Genomic DNA, 19647 nt, shown 5'->3' on the forward strand with positions numbered 1-19647 from the left:
ATGTGAGTGGTGACGTTATAAAGATACAGTTAAAGAACTTTGAATTCAGACCTGTCAACCAAAAATTTCCAGAACTTTGGAGTTTTTTAATTTTTTTTTAGAGAAACATGGAGATTCAGTCAAAAATAGAAAGATCACAGGAATTGGTCTAAACTCTAAAACCTTGCGCTAGGCAAACAGTTAACAACAAACATTATAACGAGAACTTCTTCATAATCATTTTTACTTTTTCTTAAATCCGTAAACTCAAAAAAACAATGTTGTCTTTAAAAATGTCATTGTAATCATTTTTGTGTACATTTAGTTTTAAATGTCAGTCTAAATCAGGAAGTGTTGGGTAAAGAGTGAATGTTGGTTGCTTAAGTCACATGCCTATTGGCAAAACTGCCTTTACGTCAATAGGGATCTAGTTCCTAATACCTTCATTAGTCAGAGTGAGTCAGTGTATGACGCATAGTCTTCTAAGCCTATCAGCATACATGTGCATTTGGGTTTAGTATCCTTTTGCCATATGAGGGTATTTTCACTAAGGGTATATCTAAGGGTATCTTCAAATACACTCACTTGCAACATACATGTGGCTTGAGAGTTCGTAAGAGCTCTGTTGAAAGAAATAAGAAACAATGAGAAATTTTTAAGAACCTAGGAGACCGGGAAGAAGCAGGCAAAGCCTCTTGGCGAAATCGGGTGGGTTGACAGGTTTGCGAACCTAGACCATGAAATATGAAAGATATCTCCAAATGTGTAAAATCAGTTGACTCTGTTACAGATAGGATACACTAAGGTCTTTGACATATGTCTGCAGAATCACTCTAGTTAGGTCCTGTGACAAATTTCTTAAAGATTTTGCTGATTTTGTCCATTTAAAGATATCTTTTAATCTCATGGCATTCTTTCAGGGTTGGTCGGTCCAAACTAAAACTCTCAAATTTAAACAGAATATTTTTATGACGTCATCATTTGGAAACTTTCTAACGCTAAAAAAATTTTCCTTGATGATAGCCACTTTCCCAAGAAGAGGCTAGGCTGAAAACAGTGAAAAGAAGGCAGGTGAAGGAATCTTGGTTGTCCTCTGGATAATTAAAGATTAATTGGTCATTCCTTGTGTAAGACTTTCTGATACTGTCGATTATGCATGTTTAGATTCATAAGTTTATTTTCCGTCTTGATACGCGTGCAGGTAGAAGAATGAAATGTTTTCATCTTGCTTTAGCGCAAATTATCTTCCTTTCCCTATGTTCGCCCGAACAAAATAATTAGATACCAATAACAAGATTCGATAAAAAATAAAAAAAATTGTGTTTAAAATATCTTATACATGGCCGCTTTCGGATATTCTGTCAGTGCCAAGTACATCTCAGCTCCATGCACAAAATCGTTGCTTCCTGAGAAAAATGTATTCCTAGTTGCAAGATGTGGGAAGTCAGAGTTGTAAGAGTATTTTCCTTCCAAATTGTTACGGAGATGAATCATAGTACTCTCCATTGCTTATTATAGGATATCCTAATGTAATATTCTACATTATATGATTTTATAATACTTCAGTGTGCATAATCCATAAATTTTGTGGAAGCCTTGCACTGCATATGGATGTATCTAGTTTGTTATTGTTGCAGAAAGGATATTCATTCAGAAGAAAATGGTGCCTGCCAGACTGAAAGCTTTGGCCTGCACCCACCAGTTAATGCCCACACATTATTTAGTGGATTTTTTGCCAAGCAATTGATTTGCTGCAGCCACAGTATTAACATGTTGGCCTTTCATGTCTTTAACTTTATATATATAAATTGTCTTACATTGACAACTTGGCTTGTCCACCCAAATTTTGTGAGAGTATGCAGAAATTCCCTTATGAATTTCATTCTTTAGGTTTACATTTAATACTTCTTGCTCAAGGATTTTCAACAAAGAATAATATGAACATGGTAAATTTGTCAAGGGAAATTTTTCAAATGCAGAATGAGTTACCTTTTTAATAGGTCAAATTGTGGCTGTGCAGGAACAATGAACTATTAATAAATAAGTTATAATTGTACGATCTCATCGAGCTTTATCTTTATGATCTTGATTCTTGTTACACGCTGCCTTAGGCCATCGACACAATGAAAACAAATTTAATGTGTTTTTGTGTGTCTTTTCTCCAGCGAAATGAAAACTAACTAACTAAAAATCCATTGGAAAGGTATATACATAAGCGGTGATTTATTACGTAAAATAAATAAGGTAGCGTGGGAAAGGAAGGGCTAGGCTAAGTGTGAATAGTTTATGAATTGAGATTTAGGTAGATGTGTAGGGTTGATGAGGGCCTAAACAAAAGAGAGGAAATGTTGACATAGTGATATGCTCGTAGAGTGTAGTGATGAGGTAGTGATGTGAAGAAATTACTGTAGGTAAAATAAACAAAGTAGAAATGGATGGCGATAGGTGAGGAAAAATTAGAATGAATGGAATCACTACACCTTAACTCAGCTCCTAAATCTTCATAAAAGGCCTGCTTTTCAAACAGCAGTCAGCAGTTCCTGCTCAGGTTTTTAAAACTCTAATTTTAATCAGCATTTTTGCTTATATAAGATCATATATTAAGATCTTTATTTTCCAAGCATGTTAACTAATGTGTCATCTAATTTTATGAGACTCTTTTGCTTGTCTCTTATAAGGGCAATTTATGCTCTGTGAAAAATTAAATTAGAACTGGCAGCTATTATAAACTTTTCAAATTTAAGGTTTTCAGTAAAAGAAATTCTTTGTAAGAATTTTGCTTATTATTGATCATGTGCTTTTTATCTTCAGGTATCACTCAAAATGAATGATTGACTTTTGGTGAAAAGTGACCACTTTCAGTTTGTCATGTGAGTTAGCAACTTAGAATCTGTTTATTAACTAGGTATGTTAGGCAAGGTAAACATGTTTAAGAGTTCAGACAGGTTTGCCTTCGAAACTGCATCTGAATACAACTCAGAGATGAATACTTTCAAATGTATATAATTAATTTTTTTGTCAAGTCAAGCTATTTTTGTTTTGTAAATGGCTGTTTGTCTATATTTATGTTGTTATTAATTGAATATTTTTGTTTGTCATATTTTAATGGCCTTGAACTGTGGCAGCACTATTCAGTTTTCCCAATGTCTGATTCCAGGTTCTCTTCTCACAAACAGGTCTGCAACTCTAAAATCATGGCCAATTCTCAGCTTTCTGCCATCAGACATGGCAGATCAAGTTGTGCAGGCTTTTGTGTTTGGAGGTGCTGGAAATGAAGCCTTGGTTACCTTGTCTTCAGGAGATGTTTACAGTTTGGGATTCAATGGAAATGGTTGCCTTGGGGTAGGGGACAGCACAAGTACAATGGAACCAAGAAAAGTAGAAATTCTGTGTCAAAAAGTTTTGGTTGATTTTGCATATGGTAGTGGACCACATGTCTTAGCTGTAACAGGCATGTTTAAGTTTTTATATTGAGTTGCTAAAATATACATTGAATTCATTAAATAACAAGGAACTTTTCCTTTATGTGTATGGTTTAGGCGCAGTTGGGTTTTTAACACATCAAATTAATGGGTTTCATCAAATTTTTGGATCTCTTCTGCCACCTTGCCAAAATACGTGGGTGACATTCTCTACTCAACACTCCCTGTTTGATAGTTCTGATTCTAATGTTATTGAAAATAGGATGGTATCAGGTACAACACTAGGGGACTCTTGGCTGTTCAATGTGATGTCAATAATTCACAAAACTAATTGAAAACTGTAATCTGAAAAAAATGTTGGTGTCATTTTGAGTTGCCCTTCAGGGTCCTTGTGCAGCAGGAATTTTGCCCTTTTATATGAAGACTTCTCTTTGATCCTAGATTCTGGTGATATTTACAGTTGGGGTCATGGAGGTTATGGACAATTGGGTCATGGCACTTGTGAGAAAACTATTCCTGTCCTGATAAAGACATGTTTTGGTGACCGGAAAGTGTTGCAGGCAGCTTGTGGGTCATACCACTCTATTGCTCTTACTTCTAATGGTGAAGTATGTTAATTCTTTTTTGTGTACTTATTGTTCAGAGTAGAACATTTCCAATTAGTTCTAGCCTGTATTAATTGATGAAACTTAATGTGTTTGCTTGACCACGTGTTTTCGATAAGACTGGTCGTATAATCTCTCCAGAATATTGATGTTTGCAGATGCACTCTTTCGTCTTTGTGGTGGCTGTTTGTAAATTTCTAAATCTTTCATCTGCTTACCTTGCTACAGCTTGCTTTCTTTTGTTACCATTAAAAAACTGGTATCAAAGTCTTTCATCAATGTTTTATTTGGTAGACTGTAAATATGACATCTTGTTGTAAATTAAAGTAAAACAGGCTTCCAAGCTTTTTTCTAAGATAAACATAATGCTTTCCCATACTTGCCAGCTCTTTTTATCTTGTACTTGTTTTAGATCTATTGTATGATCTAATCCAGGCAGGCTTTTTTGTTTACGTTGATGTGAGCGAGCACTCACAATTGTGTCAGCACTTGCAAAATCCCAAATACAATTAATTCTGAGGAATAAAACGCTCATCAATTAACATATTTCTAGTCATCTTTTGTGACCCAAGCAAGTAACCTGCATACAAACTTTAGGTGCAAGGATGGCTTAGTTGTTAGAGGCACTGACAACAGACCCAAGGGTCCATGGTTTGAGTCCCTGGCATGACCAAACCCTCACCCAGAGTGAGGAGAGTCACCAACTCTCTGTAATTCTAGGCATAGGAATAAAGAGGTGTGGTCACATCGAGTGGAAGGTCAAGGACAATTCTTGATAAGCACAAGCTTCTCACTGCCCTAAAAACTACCTTCGGATGCTAGGTAGAAACAAATTTGAAGTGGTTTTTGCTTTTCTACAGGTTTATGGCTGGGGCTCAAATAACTGTGGACAGCTTGGCACTGGAAGCACCAATAACCAAACTATTCCTAAAAGAACGCTTGGATTATTATGTAATGTTATTGTGCTTAATTTTTGCTCTCATATCATGTCCTTATTGCCGTCTTTGTCTGCTTTTCCTCTATTTATGGCATTGCATATGAAAATTTTTGAGTAACATTGGATAAAATGATGAAACTGTTGAATTGAGATAGCTTGATGGTTGTTGCACAGACCTGATATTTTAAAGATAATAGCAATGGTTTTATTAAAGAAATGGTTGGTGAGAGAAATAAAGTATATTGATTGGTAATAGCCATATGGCTAGTCTTTACATAATCCTAAAATGATATGCAGGTAGCACTTTTACAGTTTTAATGCATCGAATGTGGGTTCTTTAGAATCGGTGTTAGGTAGATTTCTGAAACTTTCTTCCATTAGATTTAAATTAAATATCAAACTTTTGAATAAGATTTAATAAACCTGTTTGCTAAGTGAGCAGTTTTCTTATACATGCTGTTTTTAAATCACAAAGCGTATATTGTTCTGGGCCCTGGACTTTATGTTTATGACGTATTTTCCGTCTTTTGTTGATGTTTATCAGACTGCCTTTTTTATGTTTATGACGTACTTTCCGTCTTTTGTTGTGTAGCTAGCAAGAAGGTTGCATCAGTTTCCTGTGGTCAATCATTTTCAGTAGCACGGACAGATGAAGGCGAGGTTGGTTCAGCAGTCAAATTCAATTCCTGTACCTTTCTGTTTTTTTTATTAAAATCCTATTAAAGGTTGGGAGTGTATGCATAGAGTATGTCAAGAAAAAATTTTGATTTACCGATCCAAAAGTGAAAACAAGGGTCATCAAATAGTCATCAACCTTTATTTTACCATTATGAATTTATGAAGTACGCCTGCAAAAAATTTTCTTGCGATGATCACATGGATATTCTCCGAGGTCTAATTGTGACTCTATTTTTTTCTGACCAAAGCCAATAGTTTGTCCCCTAATAGTATCAAGGACTGTTGCGATAGTGAGACATGGGGCGAGTGGGTCATAAAAATGTTTCTCTTTGGAAAAGTTTCAATGCAAAATCAAGGAGTTTTTGCTATGTAGGGGTACTTCATCGGAAAATTTCCATACTTGTAGGCAAATGAAGGATGGTTCTCCCACTTAATAGTATAGTTAATTGCCTTTTTGGAAACTGCTTTATCGATTGGTTTATTAAAAAGATACTCAGTTGAGTTTTTTGGGCTCGAGCTAACTTGCAGACTGAAACAGCTCATCATGTTTTTGTTTCACTCTAGTTATTTGCTTGGGGTTATAATGGCAATGGACAGCTTGGTATTGGCAACACAACAAATCAGCACTCGCCATGTAAAGTGCTTATTGGTGGTGGAAGAGTTATTGTCAAAGTTTGTAATTTTTTGAATATTTGTATAAAAGTTAAAAAATTTCTCATATGAACTAGACTAATTCACATATAAATTTTGGAAAAACCACAATTGTGATTTCAAAATTTTCATTGAGAAATACTTTGCATTTTTCTAAAGATTTTAAGCAATAAGCATGCATCTTATTGTAGAGTAAGGTTACTTAAATATCAATGTGGAAACACATTTCTTAAGATCTCAAAGATTTAAAGAAATTGAGCAAAATGAAGTGCGTTTTATTTTTTGTTGCTTCCTATCGCGATGTTTGATAAACTTGCAAGTTTATTTCTTCAACGAAATAAATTGTGCATTTTTGTAGTTGTTTGACCTTAATCAAAGTATCACCTGGGTATTTCTGCTCCATTGCTGTATACAGGTGCTTTGTGGAATGGCACATGTGCTGGCTCTCTCAGACATTGGTGAGCTTTATAGCTGGGGTGCCAACTCATATGGTCAAATCGGTGTTGGCAACACTTTGAATACGTCTGTGCCGAACCTGATCAATTCAGTGGAAGACAGGCAAGTGATATCGCATTGTTCAATTGCGCGCACATATAAATATTTCTGACATATTTATATATATATGTCTGACCTGTCAACCACTACACTGCATTATCTTACGAAACGTATATGTGCTTCAAACCCTGCAGTAATGCGATGGAAATATTATTCGTGATTCTCGCTTTGAAATGTTATTACTAGCTTTTGCTATTTCTTGTCTTAATTTCAGATGGTCTGACATCGCAGCACACCATTATACCCACATATCAGCTGGCCTAACTGTCTCTAACAAGGTAAGACAACAAAATGGAAAATATGGCCCCCTTGTTTTACTAGCAAAGTAGGACTCGTGTTTTGCAAAGGCATAAATCCAACAGCTGCAATGAGTGCAAAGGAAGCCCACTCGCAATCTGAATCCTTCAATAACTTGAAATGCTATTACCGCTAAGTAAATATAGAGTGATTGTCAACAAATTTGTCTTTGAAGCTTGCTTGATGTTTCTATCTTATTTACAAATTTAGCTATATTGGTAGATTCGAAAATATTATTTAACAGCCTTATTAAATAGGGCAGTAACATATTAGGTATTCCGATTTACCTCATGTGCCCGCAAATGACTGGATATAATCCAAGCCAAACTTTCGTTAATATTTCCAGATAAGTCAACGTAAACGCTTTCTACATGAAAGACGGTAAGTTACTCAATATTTTGCATTGAATGGCTAGCATAGGACTAAATTCGCACTCCCCAATAGTGTCTATTGTTATGATCTTTCAGGTTTATATGTGGGGTCAATGCCATGGATTAACGCTGCTTACACCACGGAAAGTTGCTGTCTCTTCCCTTGATGAAGTTTTTGCTTGCTTTGGAATGCCACAGGTGATGTTTAGACCCATCACTGTTGGTAAGAAATTTTCTCAGCATTTTTCTATAACGAATCTCTGTCAATTATGATTTTAGTTGTAAACTTACTGCTCTTTGCTTTATAAGTTCCCTTCAAATTTTAACAGCTTTTTCCATTGCAAGTTAGAGGACATTTACACAAGACTCGGTTGATTTTTCAAGTCTCCTGCTTTCTTAAATGTGATTCTTCACCCAATCTTTTTGTAGTCCAGATAGAAATCTTGGTTAATAAATGAAGTTTGTTTCTATGATATGAAGAAGCTTAACTTCAAATTTGGGCATTTTTTTTTCTTGAATCTTTCTGTGTTGATTTCTTTGCAGATTTGTGCACGGGACAAGGTGTAAAGGAATCGATAAAAGATGCATTTAATGACAAGGTAAGGATATCTTTGCGTATTTAACAAAAACAGTTTGGCCAATTCTTTAAAAAGGCAACAGTTTTATGTGGTTTGTATTTCTGCCGCTTTGCAAATTGCTTCTAAAATTTTTTCCAAGCTTTGTTTAACTTTCCCACTTTTCTGAAAAGTTTGATTAAAAAGTGTGTTTTATTTTATATTGCCTTTTTGATGTTGTTGTTTAGCTATAGATTGTTTTATGTTGCCTTTTTCAAAATCTCTTGAAAAGCATCTCATTACCTTGACTGCTGGTGTTTCATCTGATAAACATGACCAATATATTCATTCTGTTTCTCAGAATAACTATTGAAATTAAATCCTCTGTCCACTTTTTATTTAACCTTCATAATGGACTATCTCTTCTTTTTCAGCTTATTCAGTTGCTTTCTTTGAAAAACGTTTTCTATAGCTTTTTTCATCACTTCAGAGTTCATCTGACACATGTTCTGATCTGACATTCCTTCTCCGATTTCTAGGAGAGTTCTGATCTGACATTCCTTGTTGAAGGGGAGCCAATTTACGTTCATAAAGCGATACTCAAAATAAGGTAATTATTGCTTTCAAAAGAGCTCAAACTTTTTCAAAAGATCTCTTTTCAAATTGCGTGAAGACCCTTCTGTTCTCATCACTATTTATTAATCGTTGAATTGTGCATGCCTGTTTGAAACGTTCTCTCGGAATTTCGTATATAATAACATTTCCTTTTTAAATCAGAGATGTAATGCTGTTTCGAATATTCCTCTTTGAATTAATGTTTTTTTTCGTAACTAGATGTGAGTATTTTCGCTCGATGCTGCAGTCGCATTGGGAGGAGTGCCAAAAAAGGTATGGTTTTGACGAATAAAAGACATTCCCTACTATTATATGCTAGATTTGCGGTTTGTGTTGTATAACTAATTGGTTACATGCTCTGCTCTCATCTTTACACCTAAGATTATCAATGAACTCGCCATCTTGTAAATGGAAGTACTACCCATGTAATATTAAGCATCCGAGTGGTGGTGAATCAAAGAATATGCTCCTTTATACATTGAATACTAAAAATGACAAATATAAGCATATAAGCCAGAATTTTTGTGAAAAATTTAATTGTCAATTCATAAATTGTTCGTAGGTTGTGCGAAGGGTGTTTAGATTTATTTCGAAGCTTTTACAAAGAAGAAGGTCTTGTGGAATTTTTTCTGAATTATCCGCATATAATTTTCATTGTTTGCATATGACTGTTCGATCTGCATTCATATTGATTTGGCTTCTATTCTTTCATCATATCTTTTATTCTTTTGCTTTGCAGCGAAATCGAGATTTCCAACTTCAGTTTGATTGTTTTCAAAGCTTTTCTTAAATTCCTTTACACCGAAGAAGTGGATTTGCCCATTCACGAGGCAATAGGTTTGTCTTTTTTTGTTTATGGTGCTTCTTTTTTCATTAACTGATTATAGTTCCAATGAATGTTTGAAGGTGATACTAGAGATTCAGTGCTCATTGTTATAAAGGGATATGGCTTGATTCTATCAATTAAATTCTTGTTTATTTTATAAAACCAATGATAAGCCAGTTTTTGAGTATTTGTTTAGGCCTGAAATTTAGATCTCTGTATATTAAAGCTTGTTGTTACCTATACATTTGATAACAAGACTATTTTTATCTGGATCAAAGCCTATCATTGTTGTACAAAAAGTAAAGCGCATTGAAAAGGTTGTCTTGTGGCATGTTTGTATCTGTAATTGTTTTTGTATCCGTGATGCACATTTATGTATCTGTGATGCACTGTTGTAGACTGGCTGCCATGACTCAATCTTAAAGCTTTGTTGCGGATTTTTCATACCCGTAGTTGCCATTACGAATACAACTGTGTTTTAAATCATATTTCCTGGTCATTCACACAGGACTGCTTGATCTTGCAAATTTGTATTGCGAAGAAAAGCTGAAGCAGAAATGTGAGAGTCTGATTTTGCAGAGCATATCCGTAGAGAATGCCGCAATGTTAATGGAGGCAGCCATCAAATACAACGCCAAGGTAAATACACTAGGGTGAATCTATAGTGAAGGAACTGGAAGGTTATCACACCTCATTACACCTTCTGCCAAATCAAGAAGTACATATAATGTGAAGTAAAAATACAGTGGTTAGGGTCGTGGATTCAAAGGGTTCGAATCCCTGCCATGATCAAACTTTCCCTTAGAGTGAGAGTTGCCAGCTGCCTGTAATTCTAGACGTAGGAATCACAAGGCGTGGTCACTTCGAAAGAAAGGTCTGGGGCAATGCTTGATAGGCATAACTTATCGGTGGCTTAAAAACTACATTCGGAAGCTAGGTAGTATCAAATAGCAAGCAATGCAGTACAAACAGATTTCTTTAGTTTTTTCACCAATTTTACTACATTCGGCAGCATTTTTGCGTTTTGGTTTCAAGTCAGAAAATTGACGTGGCTACTACCTGCAAATGTTTCAAAATAAATATATGTATATTTATTGTACATATTTACTTGTTTCTATTTTCTTTGTATTATAATGCTGGTGCAACCACTCCGTAGATTTGAGCGGCCTTCCATCTCACAAATTTTGTCTATCTATATTTCTCTAATTTTCTTGCAGAACCTGGAGGATTTTTGCTTCCATTTCATTGTATGTCACCTCACTGCTGTGACGCAAACAATCTCCTTTAAGGCACTGGACGGTGAAACGGTAAAAAACTTGATCATAAAAGCAAGTGAGGCGGGCGCGTTCAAGCGTTGAGCTTTCTTTGCACGCCAATAGACATTATAGCATCACAAATCATATACGAAGACCATTTTGACGTCAAGTACGTGATATAGATCACTGTTTCACCTGTATTAAGTTATCTGTCTGTAAAGAAGATAACTAAGCTAGTTGATGCAGGATTCATTAAAGGGATTGGAAAGAACAAGTCAAAATCTATTTGGCTTTATTGACTGGCTTACAGGTAGAATTCAGATTGGTTACCTAGGGTTGGACAAAGGACTAAATTTGTGAAGGACTGAATGTGTTAAGTGCATAAAACAGATGCTTCTCTTCGTCCAAAATTAAACAAGATCTTATGATTGCGCCCTAAGGACCAACCAAAGGTCACAACTACGGTCATAAAGATAAAAATTCATTGTTGGTCTTCTTTATTAGATAATTGCTAGGATGTATGTCTCTTTTGATAAAAGCATGTCTCTCTACGCCTTATATACCAGCATGCAATTTAGTATAATCAAGTATCCCCGGGCCCCCGAAAATCAATACGGCAATTAAAAACATAGGTGGTCAACAGCGTCCTAGATTTTCAAGACAACATGAAGAAAAAGGGTTTTGTCAATGAATCTCGTCGTTGGAATGAACTGATAGAGAGTCTTTCCGTTGCCATATTTGAACCCAATTATGGTGTCTCTTTTCTGTACACAGTGAGCAAAAATTGATGATGACGAAGGCTCGTTGATATTTACTGAATTTTACGTTTTAGGGAAAATTTATCTATATATTGCATACAGACTATCGATTCTGAGTAGCACTTCACTTCCAGATGCAGATTAGCTGTACCTTATTGTTATGGGGGTCAGATCTCAAAACTAGTAACTTCCCAGGGACTCAGATCTGCTTGGTACAGAACTGGAAAACGCTTGATCGTCTTGATGATATAAATATATGTGTCTAATTAGTCTTGTTTTGATACGCATAAATGCTCTATGTTTTTGTAACAAAATTTTGCTTTAGGTATTTTTAGATATACTTTCAGCTTTTGGTTAGTTGGCTCGAAGTTTTTTAAATGTTTCTCTTGAACAGCATTCTAATGGATGCTGATGGATATGCAATTAAAGAATTGTTCTAGAGTTCATTAATTCATGTTTCTGTGGGTGTTTGTCTTGAATATTTTTTTTTTTTACTATCATGAATTCTAAAACTGAATACACTATAATTTAGATGTGCCAGTCATAGCGGAAAAGACACAAAGTCACCAAGTTTCCACTATGAAAGGCACTTACAATATTAATTAGAGTTAAATACAACAAACTCAAAAGCAAAAAAGACACATAACAAGCACATGGCAAACAGTTACTGTACTTACACGAGACAGTGTTGCTTCAATCCAATTTTTGCCAAAATCCAATAATCTAAACTAAAATCGTTTCGTTTTATTTATGAACGAAGCTGTTTACTCTATAACCATTTTGTTAACATTAGCGTCAAAATTGCAACTTCCGAAAAGTAGAAGGTGACAGAATGATCTAGGGTCCATATCCGTAGCAGTGGAATTAGTCATCTTTTCAAGATGGCGAAAGAGATCTTGTCGCAATATGTCTGGAATATGAACGAGCTTAAGTTTTTTATATAAGAATGCTAAAATAGATAAAATGAATAAAACCAATCTTAGTTTCTTTTGAAATACGTGCATTTTCGAAATTTATGTATAGATAAATTCATTTCTATTGATATTTCTCACTTTGTAAAAATCCTTACATACAAAATTTTGCTTTAGATATTTTCGCATCTAAATATTTTACTTTAGATTGATGCATCTAGTCAATTATTTACACTGTCTAATTAGAAGCAGCAAATACATTAAAAATTGTTCAGCAAAAAATGCTCATAATAAACCCTTGGTGCTGTGCATGCTGTCATTGCAATAGTAATTAAGATATTGGTGTTCTACTGTACCGAAAAATTACAAAATGCAAAATAAAACGAATTTATATAGGAAAGATATCACATTGAAGTTTCAATTAACCCTCAGCTTTAAAATGCAAAGCGTTCCAGTCCCATGTGCTTTGGCTATTAAGATTGCCATGGTGCAGATGATATCCTATTTACGGTTCATAAGCTATCAGTATGAGATGGAACTTGACGAAGGTCACGTATCTCGTCTTTAGAGAAAAAACTATCAATAGATGAGTAATTTTTCTGAGTTAGATTAAGGTCTGAATTTTAGATTCCATTGGTTGTCTTTGGACCACATTCAGCAGAAACGGCAGACTTAATTATGCAAAATAAATCAAGAATCAGGATATTTTTAGATATGCGTTCGATACTCTTTAGGCCTACTTTTAAATTGCACAAAGACATTTCTCGTTGAAAAGAAACGAAAATAGTATCATTGTCAATTTTTTCATGCTTTTGGAAAAGTTTGTTGCTTTATCAATTTTGGCTCCTCCAATTGAATAACAAAGTTTAAAACAAGCAAAACCGTATGGCGCGTTATGAGGTAAAATACTTTCGGGACTAAGAGCTTAAAACTCTACAATTCTGTAGAATTATTTTAGTAGAACTCTTTTTCTTAGCTTAATGATAAATTGTTGTGTCTACATCATTTTACCCAACTTTGGAAAGCTAGCTAGCTAAAGCAAAAACCTTAATTTAGATAATTGAAGGGAACTATGCTTATATGCCATGAAGCTAGAGGATGTGAAAAGGTTGTATGCAAACCATCACAAAAGTGTGTTGTTACTTCTTGGAATTCAATTTTTTGTCATAGGAAATGCTTTTGTTGATATGTATGTACCTCTGTCTTTTCTTTTTTTACCTCTATATTCTGCAAAAAGTTAAGTAGAGTAAAACTGATGCAGGTGCCTGACGATCTACTTTAGCCACAACCCCCACGGTATGCTCTGTTAACTATTGACAGTCCCCAACCTCAGACCTTTCTTTATCGGAAAAATGCAGCACAGTTCTTGAAGTGTTTAGCTGATATCATGCAAGGCGATGTTATCAGTTCCAACGTTTTTCGGTGACTCATTTCTGTGCAGCTTATGGTATTCGTTGTAGGTGATCCATGTCTGTTTCAAGAAGGCTCTCTTGGACCTAGTGCACATGAGTAGAATAATGGCAAGGAGCAGAATTCCATAAGCAAATCCAGTGATAGCAATGAAGTATATACCATTCCCAGCCAGCCCAGAGAGTTGGTATTGCGCTGTGGAATAGACAATTTTACTTCTCAAATAAACATCAATGTGATGCGAGTATCATCAGGCATCAGAGGTGGCATTTCAATGAAAGTTATCGCACAGAAAACCGCAGCAGTTCGAGTTTCTCACATAAATTAATTAAACCTTATATCCATTTTATAGCTGATGAAAGAGTACAGTCATTGTCGTTGAAAAGGTGAACAGTTTCTTGGTCACTGAAGCTGCGCTCTAACATATTAACTACAAACAAATTTTGTCTATGTCCTTCTTTTTTGTTCTACCAGTAAAAGGACCACCGAGAAATTGCTCGTAAGATTTTTTCAAAAATATCAAACAATTTTTTGGAGGTTTTTCTTAAATTGAAGGTGTGGAGTTGCTTTCAGTTTCCACTATCCAATAAACTTCTCTTATAATTGATATTTTTGTGGATAGATTGTTGCAGAATGTTATCAAATCTTTGGCACTTCAAATGGGTATCTCTATAGCGCACAAAAGTCATGTTTAAACTGTTGATCATATAGTGTCGAATCATGAAATGCAAATGCTAGGACCTTAAATGTCAGTTCCTGTGGTCGCAGTTCAAGAGTCGTCACTATGAGGCCATGCCATCAAGAAATAACTCACCTTTGCGAATGACAACTTCGGCATAAACATTACCCAAAGTTCCGTGTTCATTCTCCTTCATGAATTTCAACATGAAATCTCTTGACCACTGCGACAGAGCAAAGGCAAATCTCAAAGTCAGCGTACTTGAGCTAAAGAAAGCAAATAACATATGATGCTTTTGAAGATAATTACGTTATCAATTATCTATCTGGGATGGGAACATTTGTTGAAGACAACGTGTGAAGTGAAAATTCTTTCTATTGTGAAATACTATACATTTATATAAAAAGTGGCATCAGTTTTCTCAAAAGTGGCATTGATTATCAAGACTATTGATATTTATTCACAAAACAATAATGTATTGCTTAAAAATATCGCCTTATCAAACTATAGATGTGGCACCAATCAGACTTAAAGGAGTAGCGAGAGAGAAGTACTTAAATGAAACGATTTCTTTATTTTGTTCTTGGTCGGTTTCTCCGTCATTTCACAATAGAGTGTGACGTCATAAATCTTTTACTTTTGAACACATAACTATAAACAACACCTTGCAATGCCTCCAAAAGCACAAAAAGCGTTTAACCTATTGCCAACTGACTGAGATATGGCAAGGAAAAGAGCTGAGTTTTGCTAATGGATGGCCAGGTTCATAGATTTTAAAGAATCAAGACGAATTTGAGTGATTTGATGGGGAAGGGCCTATACTCATGCTGCCTTTTCTCAGCTACTTTGAAGCAAGTCCACTGTAATTTTCTCTCAACCAACGAGCATTTATCTTGAATTTTCTTCAAAAAATTCAAACACGAAGAAATTAAGGTGTCGTTTTTAAATTTCTTTTGCATTTTACGATGATATTGATAAGTGGTTACAGCTGTTGGGCGGCCAACATTTTGCAGAATCTTGCACAGGGAACAACATTTGCGTGAAACTTGGGTTAACTTACCTTGTAACAGCACTTATACCAACAACTCTGCCAACACCTCTGAACTGTCTATATTTCTAGAAAATTATCAAACGTTTATACAATAGGAGACAGAACATACTGCACGATCGATTAACATGTTATGTGCATTGTAATGACCAGCTTTATACCGTGCTATTGCATAAAAACAGACTGCTTTCAAAGGGGTAAGGGGTGAAAGGGAACCTTGCATATAGGAAGGTTCCAATTCTGTAAAATTTCTATAACTTCAGGGTACAATACAATTGTGTGTGCACAGTTTTGTTAGGACACTGGAATCTTTACAAAACTATTTCAAATAAACGTAACACCCCTTTCATTCAACTGAAAGCAAACTTTGATAGCTATCTCATATTTATGATAATAAGGAACTCCATTCTTTTACCATATCTTAAGAATATCATCAGATAAAATACTTACTCTGGAACCAATGCTACCTATGCATTCCGGGGCAATCCCTTCCAGAGCAAATGGGCTAAAAGTAACAGTGTTTCCAAAAATGCCTTCGAGGTATGACGCATGGCAAACTTGAACTGCAAAGAAAAGGTTATTCTTGATATCAATATTCTGATAGACGTAGTTTAATTGAAAGACTGAATTTTGGTCAAGTTCATACACGTGTAACTTGTATTCTACATTAAATATTCCATATTTCTTGTATTTCATAAAATGTTATATTATATCCCTTATGTGTTGTTTTGTTGTGTTCTACATTTCATAAAATTAAATGCAATGAAAATAACTTGGATCTTACACCTCTTTGTCGTCTAGAAATAAACAAATCAACTTCATGTGAACAGAAACCTGAATTTATTTCAATTCAAAATGGGTTACTGCCTTTTTGAATATGCTTTTCATAAGCATGTAGTTACAAAACCTAGTGGTCAACTAATGGGGGTCCACCCTTACTTTTCCCGGGGACCCTGGATTGCTTGTAAAATTGGAACTGCATACCTCCATTGTAAGATATCCCAACATTCGCTTCCTCTTCTATATGCATCCTTACTTTTCCAAAGATCCACTCTCCATCAGATATCTGTCTGCTGAACCGTTCACAAAAGACCGAGCAGCATTTGTAGTCGGCTGTTATTGATAATAGAGTTTCCCCACTGCCTGGAAGACTTGAAATACACAAAAATTTCAAATATTTCTATACAGTTATAATGAGCAATATAAACGGCTTTGTTCAGAGAGATATGCAACAACGGGTGCCAAAAACACTGCTGACAAACAAAAGATATAATAGTTTAAGAGACATACATTAGCTTATTTTGTCTGAAACTGTTTGGAATAGCGTTCTAAGCGTTGTATAGCAAACAAGGTTTGGACAGTAAAATTATGTTACATTATATAAAACTTCAGAAGACTTCGTGATAATCTGCCCAAAAACAAGGAAGAATTCTACAATCAACAGACCCTTAAATATAAGTTTTTTTCCAGTTAGTCTTCCTTATACAACATAAAGTTTTTAAAATTGAACTTTTCCTTGAGGGGAAAACCATCAAACTAACATAATTTGAAAGAAGCAGGTATTAAAACAATCAGGAGTAGCAGAATTGAATTTCATTATAAACTTACTTTATACCATCGTATCCAACATTAGTGATAACTCCTCTGGCAAGATTAAACGATATCAACTGCAGAACAAAAAATACGGTTATGGTTTTCGTCTAAAATGAAATAGCATAATTTATCATCATACCCCTCTTTTTAATTCTCGGCATTCAAAGTCTTACCTTATAAAACGCACAAGTTTTCAACAGCTCCAAGATATTTGAAAAAATGCAAGATTTATCTAAATAACTGCAACGAAAACGAATTATAGAATATATGCCTTAACTGTTGCTACAGACATAGAAGCATGAACATTTAATGAGGGAGTAAATTTTAAATAACTTGAATTGTATAAAGAAATTTTCTGATACAGACTGATGAGTAGAAAAGAGATTGCACTGGCCCAAAAAAATTGTAGGACCTTTCAATTAGAGAACAAGCAAAATTTTCGTATGCAACAAGGGAAAGGTGTAACTTTTAAATAGAATGATAACAACATAACTTGAAATGTAATTATGAAGACTTTTTTCGTACCTCGCCCTCTGTGCTATTTCCTTGGCTTGCAGACAAGTTAAAGCAACCTGTATTTGAGAAGGTGTTTACAACAGCCACTTCCTCGTCCAGTTCTATTGAGAATGTTGTCTTGTTGGCTCTTAGTATTAGTATAAAATTAAGATAAAATATACAAAGCAAAATTGTGGTGCTCGTCAGAGAGCCCATCTTCAAAGATCCGACTTGTACCAACTATCAGAAAGCTTGGGCACTAAAGACGGGGGGTCATGATTTCATTTTACCAATGGAGAAATGTTTTGAAATATCTGATTAGACTGATGAAAAAGCGAAATTATTTAACAAACTTAGTTGAATAAGAAGAATACACGCACATGTCTATGACGCATTTCAACCCGGGATCTTCTTGTAAACGCTGTAACTTTTCCCCTTCATGCAGGTTTGCATCATAACATGCAAAAATATTACTGTCCATTGACAACAGGTGAAGTAGTCACCATGGAACTGAGAGCAATGTTAAGCAGGCAGAGGAAGTGTACAAATTACAAGAGCTTTAATTTATTTCGCCATGCTGAAAACGATGGTAAAAATTGATCGCTTTTGTTGTATTGGTCGGTGTGGACCTTGCAAAAGCCAGTTTTGAAAAAAGCGATGCATGGAAGATAGATTAAAAATAAACCACAAAATTGACAGACATTTCAGTGACTTTCTTTAAATGTAAGATCGTAGTGTATAGAGATCAGGGTTCTGGTCAAGCCTGTTTCCATTTCCCAAGCTCGTGAAGAAACTAGAGAATGAAGTCTAGAGCTGGGTTTTCATTATCAATGCAAAAACATGACCAGTTTATGTTCGTTTATTATTGTTCTTTTGCGACATTTTCAGCGAGATGGCCATTTATTTATTCCATATTAATGCCTCGGAATACCTCGAGCATAAACAACTTGATAATTATCAGAACATAAGCAATTAAACTTGAAAGGAAAGCCATTACTTATTTAATATTTGACACGCACTGACAGGTTATTGCAAGCATCTATGTATCGAACATTTACACATTACGTTTATCGCTAAATTCAATTTCCAGAATTACGATCCTAATATTTACCTGCCACAACAATTTTCTTTCTTGGTCACCAGACTCCTTTGTAGATGGAATTCCTTTAGGCTGATTTAATCAACAAGGAACCAGGAGGTATAATCAAATAGGTTACTTTCAAGTGCAGGGACGCGCATTTCTATAGGACCAACTTATTAAAACTAATTGATTATAAAAAACCCACTCCTAAGTTAACAAAAAAGAAGGAAACCACAACTGCGCGAAAATTTCTTTTAAAAAATCGGACGAAAATGATTCTTTTGCGATAAGGCACCTTGTTTTGGCAAAGTTCTTTAAAAAACCTATAGAATTTTACTACTCAAGTCAACAAAGTCCTTTAGTTGCTTATAAACATGTGTAAACCTGGATAAAAAAGGATCATATACACTCGGAAAAACTCCTCAAGAACCTTTAAGCAAAGTCATCAATTCTTCAGTAGACTTCCACGTGCAATGTTTTAAGGTAAAATTAAACGAACTACTGCCATTTAATTAATAAAGGTTTTATGTCTTTATTCCATAAAACAGCTATTACATTTCCTTAATGTCATACTCTTTTGTGCTAGCATTGAAATATAATGCGAATCTGCCTTTTTCCACTCTTTCGTAATGCCTCACACTTGAGATGCCAAACAACAAGGATGCTCATCTCAAACCAGTGGCAGTTTTAGGGACTGCGGGGTCCTTGGACTTTACAATTTCGATCTTTTTTCTTAGTTGGGCAACTTTTGGCTACCATAAGCGGGCCCTGGACCCTCCTTAAGACTGCCACTGTCTCAAACAAATAGCTGAAAGCTTAAAAACACCTTTCTGAGGGTTCTTTGGAAGCTCCATCTGCACAGTGATCAAGACTGAGTCAGATATTTGTCGCAGTGACGGAGCATCCATGGTTAAATTTGCTAAGAT

General features: G+C 35.1%; 2 protein-coding genes across 4 annotated transcripts; one reads left to right on the top strand and one right to left on the bottom strand.

Annotated features, from left to right (window-relative positions):
• Window positions 1–590: 590 nt before the first annotated feature.
• Window positions 591–11861, top strand: LOC148957334 (RCC1 and BTB domain-containing protein 1-like). 3 transcript variants are annotated; one of them, XM_089115521.1, is made up of 16 exons: window positions 591–1106; window positions 2791–2849; window positions 3137–3430; window positions 3843–4009; window positions 4867–4957; window positions 5536–5603; window positions 6186–6293; window positions 6688–6830; window positions 7042–7105; window positions 7592–7718; window positions 8039–8094; window positions 8589–8659; window positions 8884–8937; window positions 9404–9501; window positions 9999–10129; window positions 10708–11861. In XM_089115521.1, exons 3-16 carry the CDS (start codon window positions 3205–3207, stop codon window positions 10846–10848), a joined length of 1545 nt encoding a protein of 514 aa, XP_088971647.1. In that variant the 5' UTR covers window positions 591–1106; window positions 2791–2849; window positions 3137–3204; the 3' UTR covers window positions 10849–11861. The 3 variants fall into 3 exon arrangements, with proteins under 3 accessions (XP_088971647.1, XP_088971645.1, XP_088971646.1); XM_089115519.1 differs by having other exon boundaries at window positions 1002–1106; window positions 3156–3430; XM_089115520.1 differs by lacking the exon at window positions 591–1106 and adding an exon at window positions 1660–1680 and having other exon boundaries at window positions 3156–3430.
• A 611-nt stretch (window positions 11862–12472) lies between these two features.
• Window positions 12473–19588, bottom strand: LOC135684841 (uncharacterized). The gene is made up of 7 exons (XM_065200525.2): window positions 17671–19588; window positions 17161–17219; window positions 16537–16703; window positions 16003–16115; window positions 15565–15620; window positions 14640–14770; window positions 12473–14020 (listed from the first exon to the last, which is right to left on the bottom strand). Exons 1-7 carry the CDS (start codon window positions 17854–17856, stop codon window positions 13791–13793), a joined length of 942 nt encoding a protein of 313 aa, XP_065056597.2. The 5' UTR covers window positions 17857–19588; the 3' UTR covers window positions 12473–13790.
• Between the last annotated feature and the right edge of the window lie 59 nt (window positions 19589–19647).

This window comes from Rhopilema esculentum, unplaced genomic scaffold, assembly GCF_057945365.1.
Source record: "Rhopilema esculentum isolate cy_ngs unplaced genomic scaffold, ASM5794536v1 HiC_scaffold_34, whole genome shotgun sequence".
NCBI classification, from domain to species: Eukaryota; Metazoa; Cnidaria; class Scyphozoa; order Rhizostomeae; family Rhizostomatidae; genus Rhopilema; species Rhopilema esculentum.